Raw genomic sequence first — 25564 nt, 5'->3', positions numbered from 1 at the left:
ATCAAACTGTACACTTAAAATTGATGTTTATTTTAGGTAAGCTATACCTTAATAAAAAGAGTGTTCAAAAGATCATGCTTTTACACACAGTAGGAATGTAATAAATTAATAAAAGAATAATCATTACCACAGTTAAAATACGGTTTAATAATATTTTGGGGGGATCCTAAGTATATGTAATATTTTAAATCTCTTTAACTTAGATTCAGAGAAGACTAAAGCTGATCTCACCAAAATCTCTCCACTCAGTTCTTCTCTGTTGTTTGGCCAGGTTAGTACCCAAAATAATTCTGGGTATATGGCAAGCTATTCTTTTATAATGACAGTCAAAGAAAAATGTATAATCTCTACTTTTTTTTTTTTTTTTTTGAGATGGAATCTCACTCTGTTGCCCAGGCTGGAGGGCAGTGGTGCAACCTCGGCTCACTGCAACTTCCGCCTCCTGGGCTCAAGCTATTCTCCTGCCTCAGCCTCCCGAGTAGCTGGGACTAAGGGCATGTGCCACCATGCCCAGCTAATTTTTGTATTTTTAGTAGAGATGGGGTTTCACCACGTTGGCCCGGCTGGTCTTGAACTCCTGACCTCAGGTGATCCGCCCACCTTGGCCTCCCAAAGTGCTGGGATTACAGGCGTGAGCCATTGTGCCCAGCCAGAAAAATGTATAATCTCTTTTAGAATTTTTTTTTTTTTTGAGACAGACTTTCCCTCTGTTGCCCAGGCCGGAGTGCAATGGCACGATCTTGGCAACCTCTGCCTTTGGGACTCAAGTGATTCTTGTGCCTCAGCCTCCCAAGTAGCTGGGACTACAGGTGTGCCACCACGCCTGGCTAAATTTTGTATTTTGTAGTAAAGAGGGGGTTTCACCATGTTGGCTGGGCTGGTCTTGAACTCCTGGCCTCAAGTGATTTGCCCACCTCAGCCTCCCAAAGTGCTGGGATTACAGGTGTGAGCCACTGTGCCTGGCCTAGAAATTCATTTTTTAAAGAATTTTGGAAATGATGTATTCATTTAACAAACATTTTCTGGGTTCATAATCTATTCTAGGGACACAATTGGTGCAAATGACAATGATAAAAACAGCCAGAGTCCCTGCCCTTAGGGAATTAATAGCCTAGACTAAGGGCCTACAAATGGTCTGTGATAAAGTTCTAAGCCCCAGTAGGTGTAACAAGGGCTCTGGGAATCTGTACTGATCTATGGTGAGACGTAGGGATTTTTTTTTTGGTCCATGGTGAGAAGTAGGGATTCACTTTTATTTTTTTTCCATATGGTGAGCCCATTGTTCCAGCTGTAAGCATTGAATATACCAGTCCTTCCTTCATGAATTACTAATGCTACTTCTGATGTTTCTATTTTTACTTAGGATCTTTCACGCAAACGCATTTTGCAATCAAGGAAGATGAAACCTTACGAGGGTTAAATGACTCACTCCTGGTAGATGTTTAACATCTTAATATGTTTCTTTGCCCTGGCTGAGATGATCAACCCAGCACGTTCTACTGTCCAGCTGTAGTTTGTAACTATTCTTTGGTGTACCAGACCAGAGAATTTGGGCTTGAGTAATCCCCACCTGGTGTCCAGCTCATAGTTCAGAGGAAACAACTAAGCTAAAGACACATGATAGGCAAAGCTGAATTTAGCTACCTTTCCATTAGGAGGAGATGACTTTCATTACAGGCTCTTTTCTAGGGTCACAGCCTAGGACACATCACTCACATGGCTGTCATTTTTAATGGTCCCCCTCATCCTAACTGATAAGTAAGTTAGCTAGAAGGGGTGAACAGGAGCAAGAAGATAATGATTCAACACCTCGTACATACTTGAAATGTGGACTCTCTCCTGATCCCCACCAATTCTACCACTCTGGAGGCACTTATTTCGCTGCAATAAATACAGTGGTAAAATCCCCACTGCTTAAGTAGAGTAACTTGTCAGCTCATTTGATCACAAATGCTTGGATCACATCTCTTTCTTTTGCCTTCCCAGGAATTTGGTATTTCATTGGTCTAATATTTCAGAAAATCATTACCCAGGTTCAGAGAAACTCAGAGATGCTCCAGATTCTGGTGTGACTTTGAGGCCTTATGGGCTGAAAGGCATCCAAGCTTTCACTAGAGCAGTGCGTGGGCTCTTGGGCTCAGGGCATTTGGAAAACCTTACAAGGCACAGGCTTGGGCTCCTGAGTCACACACAGCTCTTTTCTTCAGCTGGCCTGCCTCCTGACCTCTCCTTATTAGGACACCTTTGTGAGTATCTGCCCCACCAGCTCCTTCCTGGGCAGTCAGGGTTGGGGGAAGAATTTCCATTTGTTTTAATCATCATTCATGATTCACCATTCACTAATCACCATATCACACATCCCTGTTATTTCTTCTCCCTGCCATCCTATTTCTTTGCAATTCTCGATTCTAGTAAGGGACACTAATGTAGGGGAGGGAATTCCACATGATAAACACCAGGAAGTCATTTTTCTCCCAGATCTGTCAAATACAGTTTAAAAGACTGGCAAAATAACTGGCAACCCGTCTAAAATTTGTAGACGAATTGGAACAAGTTGCCTCAATTCTGGGTGTGGCTGCCTGTGGGACTTGGCTCTCATTCACCTTCTCTGTCCAAGGAAGATGGACTGAGCAGCTCCCAGCCAGGGCTGGGCCCAGCCTAGGCACCAGGAGACACATATTAAGATGCATGGTGCCCTGGAGGAGTGCCCAGGATGCCAAGGGAGGTAGACTCAGAAACCAAGAAGTGTGTGGCTGCTCAGTCACGGCTTGCATGTGAGTCAGGTTCCATTTATGGCCAAAATAGCCCTGTCCTCTCTTAGGAAGAGATCACATTGCAGACCAACATTCCATTCTCAAACAAGTCCAGCAGCTGGTGTTTCCTCCATCCATGGAGCAGATCCCTGCTTTTCAGACCGAGCATCAGATAAGTCACGATATGCTTTTAGGGGCCAGGTTTGCAAAACATATTTCATTAAATTGTGGATGTGCACACCATGAGAGCCCCAGGATGTCCAGCAGATTGGCAAGTTTATACCCTACCTCATATCCACCCCAGGGAACACACACACCATTGAAATGATTTCTCCCAACCTTTATTCCCTGCAGGGAGCAAGTGTTGAATTCACATACATTGAATGAACATTTGCCTGTCTATCTGTTCATTAGACCCAGATAGTAATTTTAGGACACCAGGGAAGTTCAAGGTACTTCGAAGACATTGAGGGTCTGCTATCAACCATCTGGGGGTGGTGGTCAAGGAGGGCTTCACAGAAGGGGTATGACTTAAGATGGGTCTTAAAGAATGGATATGAGTGTGCCAACCAGGAACTGTGAGATGACTGTCAGGAAGGACAGATGGAAGGAATAGCAGGTGCAAAGATGCCAAGATATGAAAATCATGGCTTCCTTGGAGCCACTCTGGGGAGTTTGATTTGGCCAGAGTTTTGTTTGGGTGGGTAGAGGAGGCTGGAGAAGCAGGAAAGGGCTTGGTTGTTGACCATGGAGTTTGGGCTTCACCCACTGAGACCAGCACACCTTAGCAGCTTGGTGTGGTGGTGAAGAGTACAGATTCTAGAATCAAACTGTCTAGGGTCAATTCCTGGCTCTACCACTCACCCAGATGTGCTTCCTTGGGCAAATTCCTTAGCTTCTTGGTGCCTCACTTTCCTCATCTGCAAACAGGATAATAATGAAATTCCCGTAAGGCCTAAATGAGTTAATACCTACAAAGTGCTTAGAATGGTGCCAGGTAGTCAATCAATATTGGCTGTTAGTATTGTTGATATTATCGATGATAGCATATTACAACTACTACTAGCAGTGATGGGGCACCATTGAAGGGTGTTAAGCAGACAACTATAGCAGCAGTTTGGCTCTGAGTCTAAAGCCTACAGTCCTGGCTGGCTGGGTGGGGACTAGGTAAGGCAGGCAAGGCACTGAAGAGGCAAACCTTAAGGAGGCACTCACTGTCAGGGCGGTGCCACTTAAGGAGGCGAGTATGAGTGCTTCCTTAAATTCTGCACACTTTATCTGCCTCACCTAGCCATGGCCCTGGCCCTGATCATTGGCTATTAATAGGCCCTTCTACGTGTTGACTCATGTGACTCCAGCACCCTCACTGAGACCAGAGAAGTGACCTCACTTCTCCAAGTTTGCTGAGCTCAGGAGGCAGCTGGGACATTCTGGTTCAACCCTGGCACCTCTGCAGTCTTAACCTACCCAGGGTACCACACTGAGCTGCCCTCATAGAAGCTGCCAAGGCTGGTCAAGTTACCTAGCAGAAAAGGAGGAACTGCTGCCATTCTTTTTCTTTCTTTCTTTCTTTCTTTCTTCTTTCTTTCTTTCTTTCTTTCTTTCTTTCTTTCTTTCTTCTTTCTTTCTTTCTTTCTTTCTTTCTTTCTTTCTCTCTTTTCCTTCCTTCCTTCCTTTTCTCTCTCTCTTTTTTTTTTTGTCTACCCTGGAGGTGACAGAAACTGCCATTCTTATTAAGTGAATGCAGTTGTTGGCTGATTCCAAGAAGTGGGGGGTCACCTCCAACAGAATTCATTCTAACAGTGTCTGCTATGGGAGGGGTGGGGGTGCCAGACAGTCACATCGCCAAACTTGGAGTCTTCCTAGTCCAGTGGACCTGAGGCAGTGAGGCCTAAAGGCACAGAGAGACAACTGGTTTAGACACTCAAAATCCATGTGTCATTGACTTGGCCGGGTCCATTTACAGACTGGTACATTGAGTCTTGCCAACAACAGGAAGACCACTGATCTGCCTACCTGGAAATAGTTCATTTCCACCTTCACATAAGAAAGAACTAGAACATGAATTGCCATTTCAAGGGCTAATCATTCTCTCTTGGATGGGAGAAAAACCTCTGGAATCTAGACACCAGGCCTGTCTAAATAGTAACAACAACAAACATTTAATGATTCCTTAATATGAGGCAGCCTCCTGCATATGTTTATAAATATTTATAAATCCCCACAACCACTCCATAAAGTAGGTTCTAATATTAATCCCCATTGTACAGATGAAGAAACTGAGGCTTGGGCAGGTTAAGTAATGTACACAGGCGTATATGATTAATAAGAGGTAGAGACAAGTTTTGTGCTCCAGCTCTGACACTGGTGCCCGGGGCATGATAAATGACTATTCAGCAGAGCTAGCCCCACCCAAAGAATTCCACACACAACCAGGAACTTTCTGATGATGGTGGGTTGTTCTTACCAACAAAGTCAATCAAGGTAGAATAAAGTATTTCCAAGCTGCTGGCTCTCCAGGATATCAAAAGGAAAACATATTTGTTTTAAATGGTCCAACAAGCACACTGCATTATTGCAAATCCTCCTTCATGTCAAAGTAATTTGAAAGTATAGTTGGAATTTAAGCTTAAGATTTAAATTCCACAGAATTTGAAATGTTTGGGGCATGGTTGTTCTTTTGTATTGTTCTTTTTTGGCAGTGCCAGTTGTAAGGTTCTAAGAAAGGGAACTGGCATGGTTCCACTGCTGATGGCTCCACAGCTTCATAAGGTCTGCCCAGGGGGTGTGGGCATGGGAGGTTAATGTGGCCGAGTTGGTGGCAAAAGAAAAGCAGCCATGATTCTAGAACAAAGCACTGGGAATGGAAGGCCAGTGCCAAGTTTTAGCAGAAACGCATGCTATAGAAGCCCTGGCCTGCAGGACTCACTTCTCTAGACAGCTGTCAATGAGACTCATGGGAAAATCCGATGCAAGTTTGAGTCAATTTCAACCAGGCTTCTGCTTTGGCTTGGCAGGAAATGCTTCTTCCTAAAAGAGACCCCCATCTGTCCTTCTGGGTGTCTGAGCTATAAAGCCTTTCATCCACTGGTTTGGAAGACAAGTAGGACCTGCCAAGACCTGCCAATCCCCCTTCCCCACCCCATTCCTTCCACCTTATTCCCATGGCTGGTTTCAGGAAAGAGCCCGTCAAGACAGCAGGGCAAATCTCTCATTCTCCTTCTGAGAAGTAAAGGGATGTGAAATGATGGCTGCTTACCAGACTCCCCTAGAAAGAAGCTGGGGCAAGGTACAGCAGTCAGGCCAAGCTGAGGAAATGCTTTCAGGCTACTGTTGCAGGTCTGGAGAAAGGGATGGGTGGCAAGGCAGGTGACCATCCCATTCCCCAACCCCAATGGCAGGTGCACCTCCCAAATGAAGATACTGTGGCACAGGTGGCTATAAGAACTTGCCTGCCATTCTACCATTATAAGCTCTCCAAAGGAAAGGACCACACTAAACATTGCAGTAATCAGTTAACACCCAGGAAGTACTGGACATAGACCCTAGTTACCAAGAAAGGACCTGGGGAGTGATCAAGCACAACCTCCCACTTGCAGTGGGCCTGGGACACAGGACTGCACTGGGAAGTCAGGGCAGGGAAGAAGGCCCGAGGGAGTAGGACAAAGGCATGCATGGTGCAGGTGGGAAGTGCAGAGACAACTTGCTGCAAAATGTTTGATGAAGGCCGACTCTGGCCACATCTCTCAAGATCATTTTGCCATGAGTTACTGTCATGCCAGGTGCTGGCATACAAAGATGAACAAGGCTAGGCTCCAACTTCCAGACTTAACATCCAGTGACCTCAGGGCTCAAGAGACATCAGGGTCCCACCCCCTCAGTGAGAAAGACACATAGTTCCCATTAAAATAGTTTACTATTTCCACAGCTCTTAGATTAATTACAGAAGAGAGTAAAACTAAGTTCCAATAGCAACGTTAAAAAGAACCATGTGCACGCTTAGTCAATCCAACTTGTGGGACAGTTTATCAACACGGGACTGTTTTGTACATTCACTCACTCCCTACTCTTAATTCCCAAGGTCCTTAAGAAAGAAAATGATATGTGATGATGCAAGTTGTTTCTTTTATTTATTTTACTTTTTTTGAGACAGAGTCTTGCTCTTGTTGCCCAGGCTGGAGTGCAATGGCACAATCTCGGCTCACCACAACCTCTGCCTTCCAGGTTCAAGCAATTCTCCTGCCTCAGCCTCCCGAGTAGCTGGGATTACAGGTGCCCGACACCAAGCCTGGCTAACTTTTGTATTTTTAGTTGAATGGGGTTTCACCATATTGGCCAGACTGGTCTGGAACTCCTGACCTCAGGTGATCCACCTGCCTCGGCCTCCCAAAGTGCTGGGATTACAGGCATGAGACACTGTGCCTGGCCAAGTTATTTATTTTCTAAAGTAACTGAACCATTCCTCAAAAGCAATGCTAGCAGTTCACTGTCTGCAGAGCTTATGCTTTGAATCATTTTTCTAAAGTGGTGACAGGTTTGCATAGAACCATCCAAACTCATCTGTTGCGTTTTTCCCTTTTATGATCAAAGACACATGCCATATGAGAGAGGTGGCCCTGTCTGGGTCACAGTCTAGATCACAGTCTGTAGCAAATAGACACATCTGCATATAAACCCCTCTGAGACTGAGGCCATCTTAAGGCTCTTTGTCAATCCAAAACACGGATGTTAACATTTAATTCCAGACTGAATCACACCGTATCGGTGGAGGAATGGTTTCCAAGAGGACCACAGAGGTAAGAAAGCTGCATAATAACAGACTTTGAACATGGGAATTGCAGAATTAAATAACAAATATAACTCAGCTTATGACCACTGTAAATAATTCATGCAAGATGCTAAAATGCCACAAGGCTACTTTAAATCACATTAACATTTTATGAAATGTTAACAAGATTTATTTTGTTAGACCTTGAAGTGTGAGTCACGAGGACCATGAAAGTCACTGAGGATCACAAGGATGGCTGGAGAAGAATCAAAGGAGTGGATTAAAAAACCCATCTGTATGTACACTCAGGGACACACAGGCAAAGGCCCACAGCCCCCCTCCCTCACCTGCTAAATATTTAGAAGTTACTGAATTTCCAGTGTCTTTAGTATTCCCCCCAGAGTACCTCATTCCAATGGTCCAACCTTGCCATCAGAGATTAAATAGTTGTTCAAGTTCTTCTGACAAAAAGTCAGCAGGGGGGTGGTTAAACAAGAATCCACACACAAAAGACTTGATATAAATCCTATTTATATCAAGTTGAAGAAGACAAAACCAATCTATGCTTGTATAAGTCAGAATAGTGAACCTGGGGTGGGGAAGGTGGGCAGGCGATTAGAAAGGGGCAAGAGAGAAAATTCTGCAGTACTAGAATGTTCCAAATCTTGGTAACAAGACACAAACACACACAGAATATGACACACACACACATACCTAAAAATTATCCAGCTATAGCTTAAGATTTGTGTACTTAAGTCTCAATAAAACAACTTTTATTTTTTTTTGAGACATAGTCTCATTCTGTCACCCAGGCTGCAGAGCAGTGGTGTGATCGTGGCTCACTGCAGCTTCGGCCTCCCAGGCTCAAGCAATCCTCCCACCTCAGTCTCCTGGATAGCTGAGACCACCAGCGCATGCCACCACGCCTGACTAATTTTTTAATTTTTGTAGAGACAGGGTATCACTATGTTGCTCAGGCTGGTCTTGAACTCCTGGGCTCAAGCGATCCTCCTGCCTTGGCCTCCCAAAGTGCTGGGATTACAGGCTTGAGGCTGTGTCCAGCCACAATAAAACAATTCTTAAAACTCAGAAAAACCATTGCTAGCTATGTGAAACTTTCTTGGATACTGAGAAGCTCCTCTCCTGCCATCCTTCTGGGCATACACCAAACCCCTTCTGAGTCGCTCTTTGTGCCTATAAGGTCCTGGGCATAAGGTCTCATCCACAGATGATTCAAAGTCTCTGCCCTCAAGGTACTAGGTTCTTGCAGGGCTTCACGGTTCTTGTTACAACAAATTGTTGTTTGCACAACTCTGAAAATTGAGGAGAAAAACCTGTTGGTTCTTCCTCATGATCTGAACCCTAAGTGCAGTGAGTTATGCTCGGGGGGAGTTGCTTACAGGTGTTGCCCCTAGGCCTTGTAAGGGGAGGAGCCTCCTAGTGTGTCAAGGCTTCCTTTTTAACAGAGACAGAGTCTAGCATTAGAAACCAATAGTACATTCACAAAGCTAGCCATAGAATTGGAAGGTATGCTTCATTTTTTTTTTCTTTCAGTGACAGGGTCTGGTTTTGTTGCTCAGGCTGGAGTGCAATGGCACAATCACAGCTCACTGCAGCCTTGACCTCCCGGGCTCAAGCAATCCTCCCACCTCAGCCTCCTGAGTAGCTGGGAACACCAGCGCATTACACCATGCCTGGCTAATTTTTTTGTTTGTATTTTTGTAGAGACGGGGGTCTTCCTGTGTTGCCCAGGTTGGTCTCGAACTCCTAGGCTCAAGCTTTAGCCTCCCCAAATGCTGGGATGACAGATGCATGCCATCGTGCCTGGCCTATGCTTCACTTCTTTAAAAAAAAAATTTTTTTATTGTGGTAAAAAAAAAACCCAACTCAATAAAATAGAAAAGGGAAGAAAGCACCTATAAATAAACCCTGCAAACATTTCTTTTTGCTTTTTTATTATAGCAAAATATGCATACACAAACTTTATCATTTTAACCATTTTAAAGTGTGCAGTTCAGAAGCATTAAGCACATTCACACTGTTGTGCAACCATTACCACCATCCACCTCTGGAATGTTTTCATTATCCTAAACAGAAACCCTGTATCCATTAAATAATAACTCCCATCTCTCCTCTCAACCCTGGTAACCAGCATCCTACTTTGTCTCTATGAATTTGACTACTAATCTAAGTGGAATCAGATAGTACTTGTCCTTTTGTATCTGGCTTATTTCATTTAGCATAATGTAGGTGAGAATTAATTGCTAATTACTAATTTGGATGCCAACCAAAAATTGACTAAAACTACATAGCCTCAAATTCATATATATTCACAGTAATCCCCTGGATTACTATGGAAAGGAGGGAGAGAAACTTGTTTAAACAAAAATTATGTCAATGACTAGAAAACTCAAAAGATGGCAAAAAGTCATGAAAAATAACGATTTCCCTGATAAGTGAAAAGCTGGTTAGCACATAATGCAGCCCATTGACCACTGCATTCAGAGACCTTACTTTGGTCTTTGTAGACCACACACTTAATAAGGGAAACTGCTGGGGGCAGGCCTGCGAGAAATGTTCTGACAGGACTGCATTTTTTTGGCTATTAAGAGCCATGTAAGATTGGGTGTGGTGGCTCATGCCTGTAATCCCAGCACTTTGGGAGGCCAGGGCAGGCGGATCATCTGAGGTCAGGAGTTCGAGCCAGCCTGGCCAACACGGTAAAACTCTGTCTCTACTTAAAAAATTACAAAAATTAGCCGGGTGTGGTGGCTCATGCCTGTAATCCCAGCTACTCGGGAGGCTGAGGCAGGAGAAACACTTGAGCCCGGGAGGCAGAGATTGCAGTAAGCCGAGATCACACCACTGCACTACAGCCTGGCGACACAGCGAGACTCCATCTCAAAAAAAAAAAAAAAGAGCCATATAAAAGAAAACTTTCTTACTTGTCTGAACATAAGCTGCTTAAACTAAAAATAAAGTTCAGTTTAAAATGAGCTTTTCCAGAAGGTTATATCCGGCTATTTCTACCTTACCTTTCGTCATCCCTCAAAAGATAACACTAGAGACGGGGTGGGGTGGTAGCAGGGAAACACTTCACTACCAAAATGTTCAGCTCTAGGTTAGTTCAGCCTGCAGCTTTGAAAATCCACTCATGGGGGAGGAGCAAAAGGCAGCAGGAGAGGAGGTTCTATTAAGACAGAGACCTGTTCTGTGGCCTCCGTCACCCGACCTCACACGTGTAATACTCCCTGTCTTGTGTGTCTCATCACTTCAGTCACTTGGCTTGGCCACGAGAAGCCACCTGACCTCTCTGAACCACAAGTTTTTCATCTGCAGCGTTTGGCTAAAAACATCAACTGTGCAGGGCTTTTACAAGCATTGGAATGAGACCACATGTGCAAAGCCAGGCCCTCAAAGAGTGATGGCCATGATCATTACCATTCCGACAGAGGGGGCAGAGCCTCTGCACCCAGGGGCAGGCAGAATTCTAAGATGCCCTCCAGTGACTCACATCCTTGTAGAATCTCTTCCACTTGAGTGGGGGAGGGATGGGATATCACTCACCTGATTAGGCCATGTTGAACGGTACTGTTAACTTTAGGAAAGAAAGAGTATCCTGGGTGGTTCTGGCCTAATCAGCTGAACTCTTAAAAGAGGCTGGGCTTCTCCTGGAGAAAAGGAGTTGACGTGTGAAAGGAATTCAACATAAGGGAGAGTCTCTGTAGCTAGTGTTGAAGATGGAGGGGTCCACATGCCAAGGAATGCAGGTGGTCTCTGAAAGCTGAGAGCGTCATTGGTTGAAAGCCAGCAAGGAAAGGGAGAAATCAGACCTGCAGCCACAGGAACTGAATTCTGCTACAACCAACATGCTTAGAAGAGCACCACAAGCTCCTGCTGAGAATGTAGCCTGGTCAACATCTTGACCTTAGCTTTTTGAGACCTTGCGCAGAGAACCCACCCGTGCTGTACATTTCTGGACTTCTGACCTACAGAACTGTGAGCTAACAGGTGTTGTTTTATGACACCAAGTTTCTGGCAATTTGTTACGCAGCAATAGAAAACCAATACAGAACTCTTGGCTGGGCATTGTGGCTTACGCCTGTAATCCCAGCACTTTGGGAGGCCGAGGTGATGGATCACTTGAGGTCAGGAGTTTGAGACCAGCTGACCAACATGGAGAAACCCCATCTCTACTAAAAATACAAAATTAGCTGGGTGTGGTGGCGCATGCCTCTAATCCCAGCTACTCGGGAGGCTGAGGCAGGAGAATTGCTTGAACCCAGGAGGCGGAGGTTGCAGTGAGCCGAGATTGTGCCATTGCACTCCAGCCTGGGCAACAAGAGTGAAACTCCATCTAAAAAAAAAAAAGAAAGAAAAAATATATACTTTTTTAAAGAAGAAAACCAATACAGAACTCTTAACTAGATGGGGTACCAGGCAGGGAAAGATGGGGTGGTTTTTGTAGGACCTGCTGAGCTGCTCAAGGAAAGAAGTTTGGACAAATGCAAAGTATTGTTTGGGATGCTGAGCCTCCCCTTCTGAGCTGAATTACCAGATGGAAGGTGTTATATAGATAAGCCAGCCTTTATGAAAATGTTATATCAACAAGGATTTCTAAAACATTGGATTTAGTGTAAAACTTTAACGTCCAGATACTGGAAAGTGACAGGAGGAAGGCAAATGAGTGGGTCAGAGGGAAGGTGATGATATGGCCAAGAGGGTTTACGGCTGGTCATCTCACCTAGACCTGTGGGCTGAGCAAGAGCCCCAGACAAAAACCAGAGATCAAAGAGCAATCCAGCAGGGAGCCTGGCCTTAAAATCCAGAATCCAGAAGAGGTAGGCTGTGTAGGCACTGGCGAAGGCTGAAGGCAGGTGGGACAGGGCATCTAGGAATGACGGCAATAATTTAGCAGCTGCCATTTGTTCAACCTCTGCTATGTGCCGGACACTTTCTACACATTTTCTTTAGGTAAACTGTTTAAATTCACACTGGGAAGACACAAAGCTGAACTTCAAACCCAGGCCTGCCTGATTCCAAGGCCCATGCACCTTCTGCTCCTCTAAGGTCACAAGCTGGGCAGCCTGGGACCACGGGTTTGCCCTGAAGCCCAGCTAGAGAAGAGCAGTGGTTAGAGACGTGTTTCAGCTTGTACCATTCAACACCAGCAGCAGAGAGGAGTGCTGGAGTTTTCTGTCCTAAACGCCATTCTGACTGTCCACCTTTCCCTTTACACTAGTGAGGGGGCTGCAGTGGCTCCGGAAAATGTTCTGCAGGTAGGAAAGAGGCTAGCAGCTCTCCAAGACGAGAGTCTCTCCCTAGCGTGGGCCCTTCCTTGGCCTATAATCTTGCCTCTGAGTCCCCCAAACTCTTCCTCATTAATCACAAGCCCTGGGCAATCCATCAGGAACAGCATCTGCTCCTCCTCCATCTCCGATGTCCTCACCACCTCCGTCACTGCCTTCACTTCCGATACTTTGGCAGCAATCCATCCTCTGCTTCACTGTGGTCTGACGGATGACCACCAGCTGACTCACTCCCTGCTCCTTTCTTGCTGCCCTGGAAGGACAGATTGCAGCACCTACCCACGGCAGCCAGGGTGTGAGAGGAAGTGACCATTTGGGATGTCAGCTTCCCCACTGAGCAAGAGGAGAAACCCATGTTTTTGAGGCCTTAGATCTACTTCTTTCTTTTTTTTTTTTTGAGACGGAGTCTCAGTGCAGTGGTGCGATCTCTGCTCACTGCAAGCTCCGCCTCCCGGGTTCACGCCATTCTCCTGCCTCAGCCTCCTGAGTAGCTGAGACTACAGGCGCCTGCCACCACGCCTGGCTAATTTTTTGTATTTTTAGTAGAGACGGGGTTTCACCGTGTTAGCCAGGATGGTCTCGATCTCCTGACCTCGTGATCTGCCCGCCTCAGCCTCCCAGAGTGCTGGGGTTACAGGCGTGAGCCACCACGCCCGGCCCAGATCTACTTCTTTCTTAACTGCAAAGCCCCAACCTCTTGATCACTCAGGAAACTTGACTGGGGAATGTGGGTGTGTTGCCATCCCAGGGGCCAAGGCAGCCAACTGGGAATACATCCCTCAGTTTAAACCTTCTGTTTTAGGGACTAGGGATTAACACCATTTTTGTTGTTGCTGTTGTTGTGTCCAGCAATCTTAAAGTGGGGGATGGGAGAGCAAACCACACAGCCTGAGACGGCAAACAGGTTTCTGAATGAAACCCTTGCAAGTGACCACAAGCCAAGTCAATAACGTGATTCCACAGCACACCAGGCAACTCAGGATAAACAGATCAGCAACACAATGCGGGACACTCCAGGAGATCTTTGGGGCCAGACACATGCCTTCCTCACCCAGAGGGCCCAGGGCAGCCTCCAGGAGGTGTTATGTCAATGAGGATGTCCACTACAAACCATTCTCCAAAATAACCTACATCAGAAGTTGGTTACCTTTGAAAGGTGTTATGTCAATGAAGAAGGCCATTATGGAAGATACTACATCAACAAGGATAGTCATGGTGGAAGATACATTCACAAGGATGACTGCAGTAAAAGGTATTGATGTGGAAGGTGTTAAGTCAATGAGGACAGCCATTATAAAAGGTGTTTGTGCATCATAATGAAGTTACAAGAACAAGGACAGTCATTATGGAAGGCGTTACATCAACTAGGATGGTCATTATTGGCAACAAGACAGTGTCAATGTTGGGACCAGCCAGTGATCTTAAGATGAATATGCCAAAAATTCAGGGATATGAAAAACTAAGTTGAGGCACCAAGAATGCTGAGATGGGTTTTGAGAAGCTTGGCTCCAAAGCACATTGTGTGGGTGGATGGAAAAAAAAAAAAAAAAACAGATGGTTCTTCCTGAAAGAGAGAGAGATTGTGGGGCAGAGCACTTTCTGCATTCCTTCCTTACAGTAGAAGTTGGCCCTACTGCTAACAGCTATTGCCAAGGGAGGAAAAGGAGGCTTCGAACAAAACCTAAGCTAGAAAATTTGGAGTAATCAAGAATTTAATCCTCATTAGACTATATTCTGCTTGCTCTTGTAGGCGATCTCCAGTTATAAATCAGATATTGAAGGATTACCTCTGAATTGCATCTTTCCAGATAGTGGATCACTTAGCAAGTTGTCATTTCAGAGATGGTGGGAGACGCCATTTTAAATATAAAAATAAACATTGTGGGGTTATTGGTAATTAATAACAGAGCTATACCTCTGCTCCAGGGCCAAACTCGGGGTTTTGTTAATGATGTCCCACAGACCTCAGGCACCAGGAGAATATTTTGTCCTCCTCTTTCTCTTGTCTTGCCTATAGAAGCTTATATTGCAATTCTTATACCTACATCTTTTGCTTTACTTATTACACTGGAAAGTGTTGCAAACCCAAATATGAAAGGCAACATAGGGAAGAGGGTCTTTGTTGAATTAGAGGGTGCAAGCTCTATCAAATACTTTGTAATTTAGGTTTTTTCAAAACATACAAAACGGAACTAGGCCAAGCCCCCTAGGCCATCAATTTGTAGCCCCTGGTTTATGCGCTTGAATCCCTTCCAGATGGTGAGTCCTTGGAGAGCAAGAGATAAGGGCACACAGAGCTAGATGCACAAGGGGTCACCAATATCTACAGAATGAACAGAATTTGTTACCAAAATGACCTTGGACTGGGCTAGATCTTTTCAAGACCTTCTAAGAATTCAGGGATTTGAAAAACTAAGTTGAGGAACCAAGAATGCTGAGTTGGGGGCTTTAAGAAGCCTGGCTCCAAAGCACATTGTGTGGGTAGGTGGAAGAAAAAAAAGCAGATGGTTCTTCCTGAAAGGGAGAGAGACTGTGGGTCAAAGTACTTTGCTTTTCATGAACCATACTCCTTCCTTACAGTAGAAGTTAGCCCTACTGCTAAGAGCTGTTGCTAAGGAAGAAAGAGGAGGATGGGAACAAAACTAGCTAGAAAATTTGGGGCAATGAAGCATTAATCCTCATTCCACTATATTCTGCTTTGCTCTTACAGATGATCTCCAGTTATCCATCAAATAATAAATCAAATTTTCTAGGCCTGCTCAGTGCTAGGCCCTAAAAGTAGATAGGGAAAAAACAAAACAAAACAAATCACAGCAAGTTGCTCTTCATGAAAAGCTGCTCCAAGTCGAGAAGTCAGTTTTTTGGTCATCAACTCCTCAATTCCTAGCAACTTAACACTTCTACTCCATCCCTTCTACACAACCAAATTCTTGCAGGAAGTAACTTTAGGCTTTCTTGAAGATGGGGTCTATACTTGAGAAATTTGTTTTAATGCAACAAAAATAGTGAGGGCTATATTCATACCTGGCTTTAAATTGTTTTTATTTTTAAAATATTTTAAAGGCAAAACTACAGTGATAGAAGGCAAATCAGTGGTTGCCAGGGGCTAAGGGGTATGGATTTATTACAAAAGAATCTGGAGGAACTTTGCAGGGTGATGGAAATGTTATACCATGCACTTGACAGGACCCATAAAATTACACAATTGATACTGGTGAATTTGATGGTATGTACTTTATATCTCAGTAGAGCTGAAAAATATTTTTACATTTAGATAAATAATATATGAAGCACACAATATAGTAAAACAAAATGTAAAAAGTCATTCTCTTACCCTTGAATCTGGTTCTGTTCCCATAGGCAACCACTATTACCAGTATTTGTGCACTCTTCCAGAAGTAATCTATGAATATTCAAGTGTGTATTTATATAGCATCCCTATTTCATTTTATTTTGCCAAAAGGTTGCATGCCATACGTACTGTTCTGATCATTGTGTTTTTCTCTCCATATTCTAATGATGAGCATTTGGGTTGTTTCCAGTCTCTAGTGACTAGGGCAAGGAGGGGAAGATGCCAGTGGGACATACCTTCCCACCAGTATTCCAGGTTCCTGCTTGGAACTTGAGTTGTATTCCCCATAGAGGCAGAGGCCAGTGAGGCTAGAAGAAGTTATGTTGAGGGTATAGCACCATTCGGGTTGTGGTGGGCTTCTGCAAGATGATCCAAGCATTGCTTACAACTTGAAAAATGTCTTCTAGCCTGGGTGCAGTGGTTCATACCTGTAATCCCAGCACTTTGGGAGGCCAAGGTGGGCAGATCACCTGAGGTCAGGAGTTCAAGACCAGCCTGGCCAACATGGTGAAACCCCATCTCTATTAAAAATCCAAAAAAAAAAAAAAATTAGCCGGGCATGCTGGCACATGCCTGTAATCCGAGGTACATGGGAGGCTGAGGTAGGAGAATTGCCGGAACCTGGGAGGCAGAGGCTGCAGTGAGTCGAGATCATGCCACTGCACTCCAGCCTGGGCAACAGAAAAAAAAAAAAAAAAGTCTTCTATGTTCCATGAAGATAAGAACTTAGCCCTGACAGATGTAGCCCAAGGCTGAAGTACCTGATAAGACTGTAAGAAACTTCCAGGCCAGTTCCAGAGTAATCCTCCATCTCTCAGCAGAGATTAAAGGCCAGGGCCCTCCCAGGTTTCCCTCCATGGAGATCTAGCTCTAGTTTCACAGACTGGCAAACTGCAGCCCAGTCTTGGCTAATAACACCCGGTTGTGAAGATAGCTGCAATCCCCAGGAGACCACTGAGGTGTTCTCATTCCCATCTCAAATGTAATTGAGCATGACACTTAAGTTGTTATAAAACTGGCCCAGTCAGTTCCTTGGCTAACAGGAAATTCACGTGTGTGCTGGCACTTGCTCACAAAACATTTTTTTAAAAGTTGTTCTAGTGTCTTTTAGAATAACTTCATAGAGCTTTTCACCGAGCAGCTTCACTTCTAGGAATTTCTTCCACAGATATCCTTACACGCCCCCAAAGTCGACTGCACTGGGACAGTAACCAAAGCACAATGTGTAGGTAGCAAAAGTCAAAAACAATCTTACTGTCTCCCACTAGAGACCTGGTTATACAAACTATGATAGCCTATAATTTTGGCCCAGGTTGTCTGCCTATTGAACATCTAAATGTTCTTCTTGGACCTGACTCAAATAATCAAAGTGTCTTAGTTCGTTTTGTGTTGCTATAAAGGAATACCTAAAGCTGGGTAATTGATAAAGAAAAGAGGTTTGGCTGGGCGTGGTGGCTCATTCCTGTAATCCCAGCACTTTGGGAGGCTGAGGCCAAGGCAGGTGGACCACCTGAGGTCAAGAGTTCGAGACCAGCCTGGCCGATGTGGTGAAACCTTGTCTCTACCAAAAACACAAAAATTAGCCGGAGGTGGTGGCAGGCGCCTGTAATCCCAGCTACTCAGGAGGCTGAGGCAAGAGAATTGCTTCCCAGGAGGCGGAGGTTGCAGTGAGCTGAGATCGTGCCATTGTACTCTAGCCTGGGAAACAGAGCAAAAACTCCATCTCAAAGAAAAAAAAGAAGAAAGAAAAGAAAAAGAAAGACAGAAAAGAAAAGAGGTTTATTTAGCTCATGGTTCTGCTGGCTAAAAGGTTCAAGACTGAGCATCTGGTGAGGGCCTCAGGCTGCTTCCACTCACGGCAGAGGGCAAAGGGGATCTGGTGTGTAGAGATGACATAGCGAGAGAAGAAGCAAGGGCACGGGGTTCGCGCTGGGCTCTTTTTAACAACCAGCTCTCTAGGGAACTAACAGAGTTAAGAACTCACTCACTCCTGAGGGATCCACCCCCATGACCCAACACTTCCCGTTAGGCCCCACCTCCAGCACTGGGGATCAAATGTCAACATGAGATTTGGAGGAAACAATCACCCAAACTATAGCACAAAGTCAAGACAATTCTCACTAACTGAGGAATTTGTTCTAGGCCAGACTAGTGCACACATCATTTCATTCAGACCCCCAGCCAGCCTCAGGGTGCTGCTGTCCCTACAGGTTATGCAACTTGCCCAGCTCACCTGGTTAATAAGTGGTGGAGTCAGGATTTGAACCAAGCTTTGACCAACTCCAGAGCTTGTCTGAGTGAGGCTGTCTCCAAAACGCTGGAAAGGCAACTCTGAGTCCAGTGAGGTCTTTGGCTCCAGTCCTTCCATTTCTCTGCCCTCCTCCCTCCACCCATTTCCAGCTGGGAAGCTAAGCCCTTTGGGATGTGCAGTCTGAGGACACGGGCAATGTAGCAGTGAGCAAGAACTCAGAGGCAATAGTGACCGGGAGAGCCTGGTGTTTGTATCCTTGAAGGTGGCCCAGGATGCAACTCCAGCGAGACTTGTCAGCAGGGCAGTTGATGTGAAAACAGCCCATCAACACAGGCTGAACCCTCCTGACACAGTGTCCCTAGACAGACTCCAGCAGAGCACAGAGTTCCAGTATGAGCAGCAGTGTGTAATAACTCATCCCACTATGTTGTTTGGTTCTTGGTGTGTACCTCTCCACTGTGGCTGGTGGCCACTCTGTAGGAGTTGAGTGTCTACTTGTGTCCAAGAGATGCTGTGAGTCCTTCAAACTCAGAGGCTTCATCTTACCACCTCTGCATTCTCTGTGATGTCCCAGAAACCACTTGCCTACTCTAAGTTGTTCTTGGGGTTAAACATTGTTTTAGCCAAACGTCCTTGTTTGAGATGGCCAGATGTTCCTGCCTCCAGATCAGTAACAGAAGGCGTCTCTTTGGATGCATATGACATATGCCTGGATGTACACCATTCTAGCTCAGCTCCCAGCTGGACCACACATTGTCAAGAATTGAAGAAGCCCTCTCATGGCCCCAAGGGTTTTGTGACATGGCAGATGCCAAGGAAGTAGGCAGACCCAAAATAAAGACAACAGCCCGACTTCAACTTTATATAATCTTTGGACTCAGGGAGTTGATAAAACTCATTTCTGGAGACTGTATTTACCCAGACAAAGGCAGCAGATTGTCACCTTGTACATTTTTGCATTTGGCACATTTCACCCGGAACCCTTTGATCTTCTGTCATTGAGGGTAGGATCATTTGCACTTTATTTAAAACCTAAAGAAAGCTACACCATCTGTGCTCAGGGAACAGTTTTAGTTTTCTTTTCCAGACATTCTCAAATTTATTATTTAAGAATATTCACACCCTGAGGGGAGGCATTTACTGGCCTTGCAGTCCTATTACCGAGCTGGGTTCTGGAGTCATACTCCCGGGGCTGCCAGCTCAGCATCATTACATACCAGCTAGGGAGCCCTGGCAAGTCACGTCACCTCTCTGTGCCTACTAACAGGAAGTTAGTAAGAGTAATTGTTTGAGGATGGAGAATTAAATGACATGCAGACCTACTCAAGACCACCTCCCCCATTTACATTCTCTCAGGAGAAAATAGCTTCATTTTTATCATTGAACACTGTAGAACTTACGTTTCATCTATCAAAGTTATTTTTGGCCAAGGTCTATTTCAGAAATGTGTATATTTACATCTCCAACCTCAACACATTTTAAACAAAATTATGTGCAGAAAGTCTTGACTTATATTCCAAAAACACTAGGATCAAGAATGTCAGGATCTGGCTGCGCGTGGTGGCTCATGCCTATAATCCCAGCTCTTTGGCAGAGCGAGGTGGGTGGATTGCTTGAGGCCAGGAGTTTGAAGCCAGCCTGGCCAACATGGTGAAACCCCACCTCTACTAAAAACACAAAAATTAGCTGGGCATGGTGGTGCACGCCTGTAATTCCAGCTACTTGGGAGGCTGAGGCATGAGAATCACTTGAACCCAGGAGGTGGGGGTTGCAGTGAGCCAAGATCATGCAACTGCATTCCAGCCTGGGCAACAGAGTGAGATTCCATCTCAAAAAAAAAAAAAGAATGTCAGGATCAAGTGAGGACACCCCAAGTGTCAAAAATGTCAACAAAGGGAGGTGCCCTACGTTACTGCACACAAAGCAACTGTTTGCAAACAACCATGTAAATGGTTTGGTAGTCCTCAAGTGATGTCTTAAGCACTTTATGCTTAACAGGATTGGTTAATTATATACAGGTATCTTCCTGTGTTTCATCATGCTTTCAGAAACTGTTAGAGGTTTTGCATCGCTGTGCAGTGGATTGTTATAATTTTTCCCACACAAAATAATGAGATGTATAGTGTTGCTTAGTGTTTCATACAGAATGTCTGGTTTTCAGGAATGTATTACTGATGTTAATCAGAAGATGCTTATTTGTAAAATCCTCAGAGGAGTGGCTGGCACAGCAAATGCTCAGTGTGTTGGCTATCACAAGCAGCAGTAGTAGTTAATACTTTTAAGAACTGATGGACCAGATACAAACCCAAGGCTACAAAGAGGCAAGGGAAGGAGCCTGGCTCTCCTTACCTGGTTGTCTAGAATGCTGCCAGCCGCCCGGGAGATGATGGGCAAATTACAAGGTTGTGGGAAGTGGTTTGAAATAATTTGATTGTGGCATAACTTTTATAATTTAGAATGATAATTAAGGGGTATAAACTTTTCTTTTTTTTTGAGACAAAGTCTTGCTCTGTCGCTTAGGCTGGAGTGCAGTGGCATGATCTAGGCTTACTGCAACCTCTGCCCCCTGGGTTCAAGCAATTCTCAAGCCTCAGGGTCCTGAGTAGCTGGGATTACACGTGTGTACCACCATGTCTGGCTAATTTTTGTATTTTTTAGTACAGACGGTGTTTTGCCATGTTGGCCGGGCTGGTCTTGAACTCCTAACCTCATGTGATCCGCCCCCCTCAGCATCCCACAGTGTTGGGATTACAGGCATGAGCCACTGCGCCTGGCTGGGTATAAACTTTTCTTAACCACCAAGGCAGAGAACCCTAGCCACTGGTCCCCCACATCAGTGGTCTTATCATCTCCCACTGTCCTACCCACCCTGACCTCAATCAGGGGTCTTTCTGACCAGCAGACTCCTCTCCCTACCCACTTCCCACCTCATCCTATCCCATCCAAATCCAGGTCAGCACTGCTAGGCAAAAACGCAGGTGAGGCTTGTGTTATAAGCCAAGGGACCCAGTTCTGTTTTCTTTTGGCAAAAAAGCACTGGTGAGCTATTAGTACCATCCAGCTAGGGTGGTGCTTCTAAGACTCTCGAGTCTCTACCAACACTGTCCAGATTCTATTTGCCAAATTGGAGGGAGGAAAATGCTTCTTCCGTAGATGCTGGTGAAACAACAGCGAGGAGAGCCTGGGAGAATGTGAGAAACAGGCACTAACACACTGATGGCTGGAAAGCACACCAGGACAGGCTCTCCACAGGCAACACGGAAAGACGCATCCAAAGCCCTAAGAGCCTGTCTACGCTTCATCCCAGCAACTCTGCTTCCAGAACTGTAGCTGGACAAAATAGTTAAGAATGTGCAGAACATGGGCGCAGTGGCTCACGCCTGTAGTCGCAGCACTTTAGGAGGCCCAGGCGGGCGATCACCTGAGGTCAGGAGTTTGAGACCAACCTGGCTAACATGGTGAAATGCCGTTTCTACTAAAAATACAAAAAATTAGCCGGGTGTGGTGGTGCACACCTGTGATCCCAGCTACTCAGGAGGCTGAGGTAGGAGAATCGCTTGAACCTGGGAGACGGAGGTTGCAGTGAGCTGAGATCCCGCCATTGCACTCCAGCCTGGGCAACAAGAGTGAAACTCTGTCTCAAAAATTAAAAAAAAGAGTGTGCAGAACAACACAGCCGAAGAACACATTCTTAAATATATCAAAATGGGATAATCCAGTTGATACTATTTTATAACCTTGGCAACATGAGGATAATGGTTCATCCTTTCATGTCATTTTCTAGTCTGTGCTATGTAATTTCAAGTGCCTTTTCACTGAATAGACCTATTAAAATTGATACAAGCAGGTGGCTATTGTTGGACATGTTCTATTTTTAATAAGAAAAACTGGAAGCAACCTAAATGTCCAACAACTGGGGACTGGTTAAAGCCATACAATGGGATGATCCCATTTTTGGTATGTGCACATGAGCATGCATACATACACATTAAGAAGACTGCATCAAAGTGAATAAGGCAGTTTGCTTATAGATACTTTTTTTCCATTTTGGTTATATTTATTGCCACTTTTTCTACAATAACTATATGCTACTTAAAACATCTTAATTATTAACTTCCTTCCCCCACACTGACAGCCAGGGAGAACGCCCAGAAGAGTGTGTGTGTGCACATGAAAGGCGTGCAACCATCAGAGATGAAATGGCCGCATCTGAGGTGAGCCCTAGGGCTAACAGGTCTGACTCCAAGTCATGCACATCTGTGGGGATGTGGGGGAGGAGTTGGGGGAGACTCATCAGCGCTACCAGTTACACATTCCAGACAACAGCCAGCAGCTCCTCATTTGAATCGGAAACAGAATGAACACCCACACTCGCCCAGGGAGTGTGAACATATCATTTGATCTGTCTGCTCACATTTTTGGCAAGAGACAATGGTGGCAAGATTGGGGTCACTAACCCAGACTCTGGTATCTGAGTGGTTCTTACAAAGCAACCAAATGGAGGTTTTCAAAAGGCTATGATCCCAATGTAACCAGTGTTTCACTCTTGGAAATGGGGGAGTTGGCGGGGATAGCAAAGTAACACAAACACACGACACCAAGACACAAACGTTCCTTTACTCTTCATCTCTGCAGTGACACCAAGTTCATTTGTACTCTGCTGAGTCTTTCTTTGTTAAGAGACTTCACAGATTTATAAAACAAATCCACTGTGCCAGGGCTCTGGCTTTCTGTATCCTTTCAGGACAGTCTCCAGGAATTTCTCAACGGCCTTTGCCAGTTAGATCCTCAAGATTACAGGCAACTGCTCCAACGACAAAAGCTCTCAGTTCAGCCTGATGTACCCTCAAAGGGCCAGTTCCTGAGACCATAGGGAGGAACTTAAGAAAGCGAAAGGGAAAGTTCCTAGGCTTCTACCTATTTATATATTGAACCATGAGACAGGGCTCAGCCAGTCAAGGACTTCCTGGAAGAGACTCCATTGGAATTACTCGACCAAAATGGCAGCCTTCCCAGATCACAGGGAGAAATGAGACCAGGAACAGAGGCTCTCATTATTAGCAATGCCTTGATTTACACCCTGTTCTTACTGGAAGAGTTCCCCACTGTTGTCACAGAAAGCCAAAAACATCTCAAACAATTCCCAGAGTTTCAATACAGTTCCAAGATTGGTAGGCACACATTTTTCTTAGCACACATATACACATATTTTCACTTCCTTTTTATTCTTAAACTAATTCTTTTTCTTCAAAGGGAATCTTGGAAATTCAGTCCTAAGAAATTATAGTAAATATTCAGCAGCTGGGCACAGTGGCTCACATCTGTAATCCCAGCACTTTGGGAGGCCCAGGTGGGAGGATCACTTGAGCTCAGGAGTTCGAGACCAACCTGAGCAACACAGTGAAACCCTGTCTCTACTTTAACATATATATATATATATATATATATATATATATATATATATATCTCCATGCCATGGTTTAAATGAAGTTTTAAATTTTCTATCTACTATGCAGCAATGTCACCTGATGTTGGAGAATGAAACAGCAGCAATGTCATCTGATGTTGGAGAATGAAACAGGAAGTATTCCTGGAGCTTACATTAATATTTTAGAAGCTCCTGTCTTGTATTTATAATGATGGCAGTCACCGGGACGCCCAAATTCAACCTCACTTGCGTCCTTTTATTCCTTAATCTAATTTAAACCTGCCAAACACAAACCCACCTTAGACGCAGAAAGGGGAATCAAACCCACATGGCTTCCTGGAGAGCTCTATTTAAAAAACACAAAACCTGTACTAACCTCGCGAAACCGGTACTAGCCTCACATCAAGTTCTTACATGAAGAAACCAGGTGATTTACTATGTTCTAATATATCCAGGGCCCACAGGGCATTTCCTGGCTGGCACAGGTCACTGGGACGTGGCGGTCCCTTCCCCCAACCGAAACAACTCGAAATTCACACACATCCCCGGAACAACAGTCTCCTGCCGTCAAAGTCCACTGCCAAGAAATGCAAGGGGCGCGGGAACGTCCAGTCTCTGCGGCGGCGCAGATGCCTGGGGGCTTTCTCTGGGACCCCTAAAAGAAATCCGGGCGCTTTCATTTTGGCACTAATGCTCTTCAACTTTAGGAGAGGGGGAATGCTGCGTGCGGACGGGAAAAAGGGGATCTGGTGGGAAATGCGGTCATGAAAGCACTTTTCTTGCACCTTCTCTCTGGACAAGGCCAGGAGGTACAGGGCGATCCTGGAGAGGAAAGATCTCTTCCCACACCCTGCCTGGGTGTTTTCAAGAATCCCGGCAAAGACCCTGGGGCGCACGGCGCGCCACCTTGGACCTGTCGCCTGGGATCGGCTACCGGGAGCTCCTTTTCCCGCCTTCTCGGCCAGCACCGGGCTCATCCTCCCGGACCGGGAGGATCCCCGATCGGGGACACTCTCACGTGCCGAGGGCAAGGTTGACTACAGGAGGGCAAGGCCCACGCGCCCGACGCGGCGCGCGCAGGAACCGGACAGTCCGGGGGACCCGGAGCCACCGGCGCGTTTTGACTACGCCGCCCCCGCTCCTCACTCCGCACACCCCGCACCCTCCGCACCCTCAGCACCCTGCGTCCCTCGGCCGCATCTCCGCCGGGCCTCAGCTGGCTGGCTAGCTCACCACTCCGCGCCACCCGCCTCCAAAGCCCGGCACTCACCTGCCCCGCGCGGCAGGCGCGCCGCACCCAGCAGCAGAACCCCTAGCAGTGCGATAGGGACCCCGCAGTTCAAGCCGGCCATGACTCCGTGGGGGAAACGGTGGTGGGGCCTCGGCGGGGAAAACGACGGTAGGGAGCGGCGGCCCCAGGCGCCCAAGCCTGGCGCAGCTGAGCTGCGCCCTGGCTCACTCACCTGCGCGCGGGCGGACCGGCCCGAGCCCCGCCCTGCGCGGCAGGAGCGCGAGCTGACCGGGTGCGTCTCTCCTCTCTCTCCTCCTCCTCTTCCTGCCTCAGCGACCGCCTCTCCCGCCCAGGGTGCAGGGCTCCCGGCACCAGGTTGCTGGGTCCCTACTACTCCCCACTGCGGCGTTGGGGCGGACTTGTCCCCACCTTTCCGGGCTTAGTCTTCCTTCCCAAGTCTGAGAATGATGAG

The 25564-nt window shown here is 45.9% G+C and overlaps 1 protein-coding gene across 1 annotated transcript in view; it reads right to left on the bottom strand.

Moving 5' to 3' along the window:
• The window catches only part of CDCP1 (CUB domain containing protein 1), a 64334-nt gene extending 38998 nt beyond the window's left edge, over positions 1-25336 (bottom strand). The window contains exon 1 of the mRNA XM_055294746.2: positions 25132-25336. Coding sequence (XP_055150721.2) covers positions 25132-25213 — 82 coding nt within the window. The 5' untranslated portion in view covers positions 25214-25336. The remainder of the gene's footprint in view (positions 1-25131) is intronic.
• Positions 25337-25564: the final 228 nt, after the last annotated feature.

The sequence above is a fragment of the Symphalangus syndactylus genome, chromosome 1 (genome assembly GCF_028878055.3).
Source record: "Symphalangus syndactylus isolate Jambi chromosome 1, NHGRI_mSymSyn1-v2.1_pri, whole genome shotgun sequence".
NCBI lineage: Eukaryota > Metazoa > Chordata > Mammalia > Primates > Hylobatidae > Symphalangus > Symphalangus syndactylus.
Note: the sequence above shows the minus strand (reverse complement) of the source record. Positions and strands in the feature narration are given on the sequence as shown.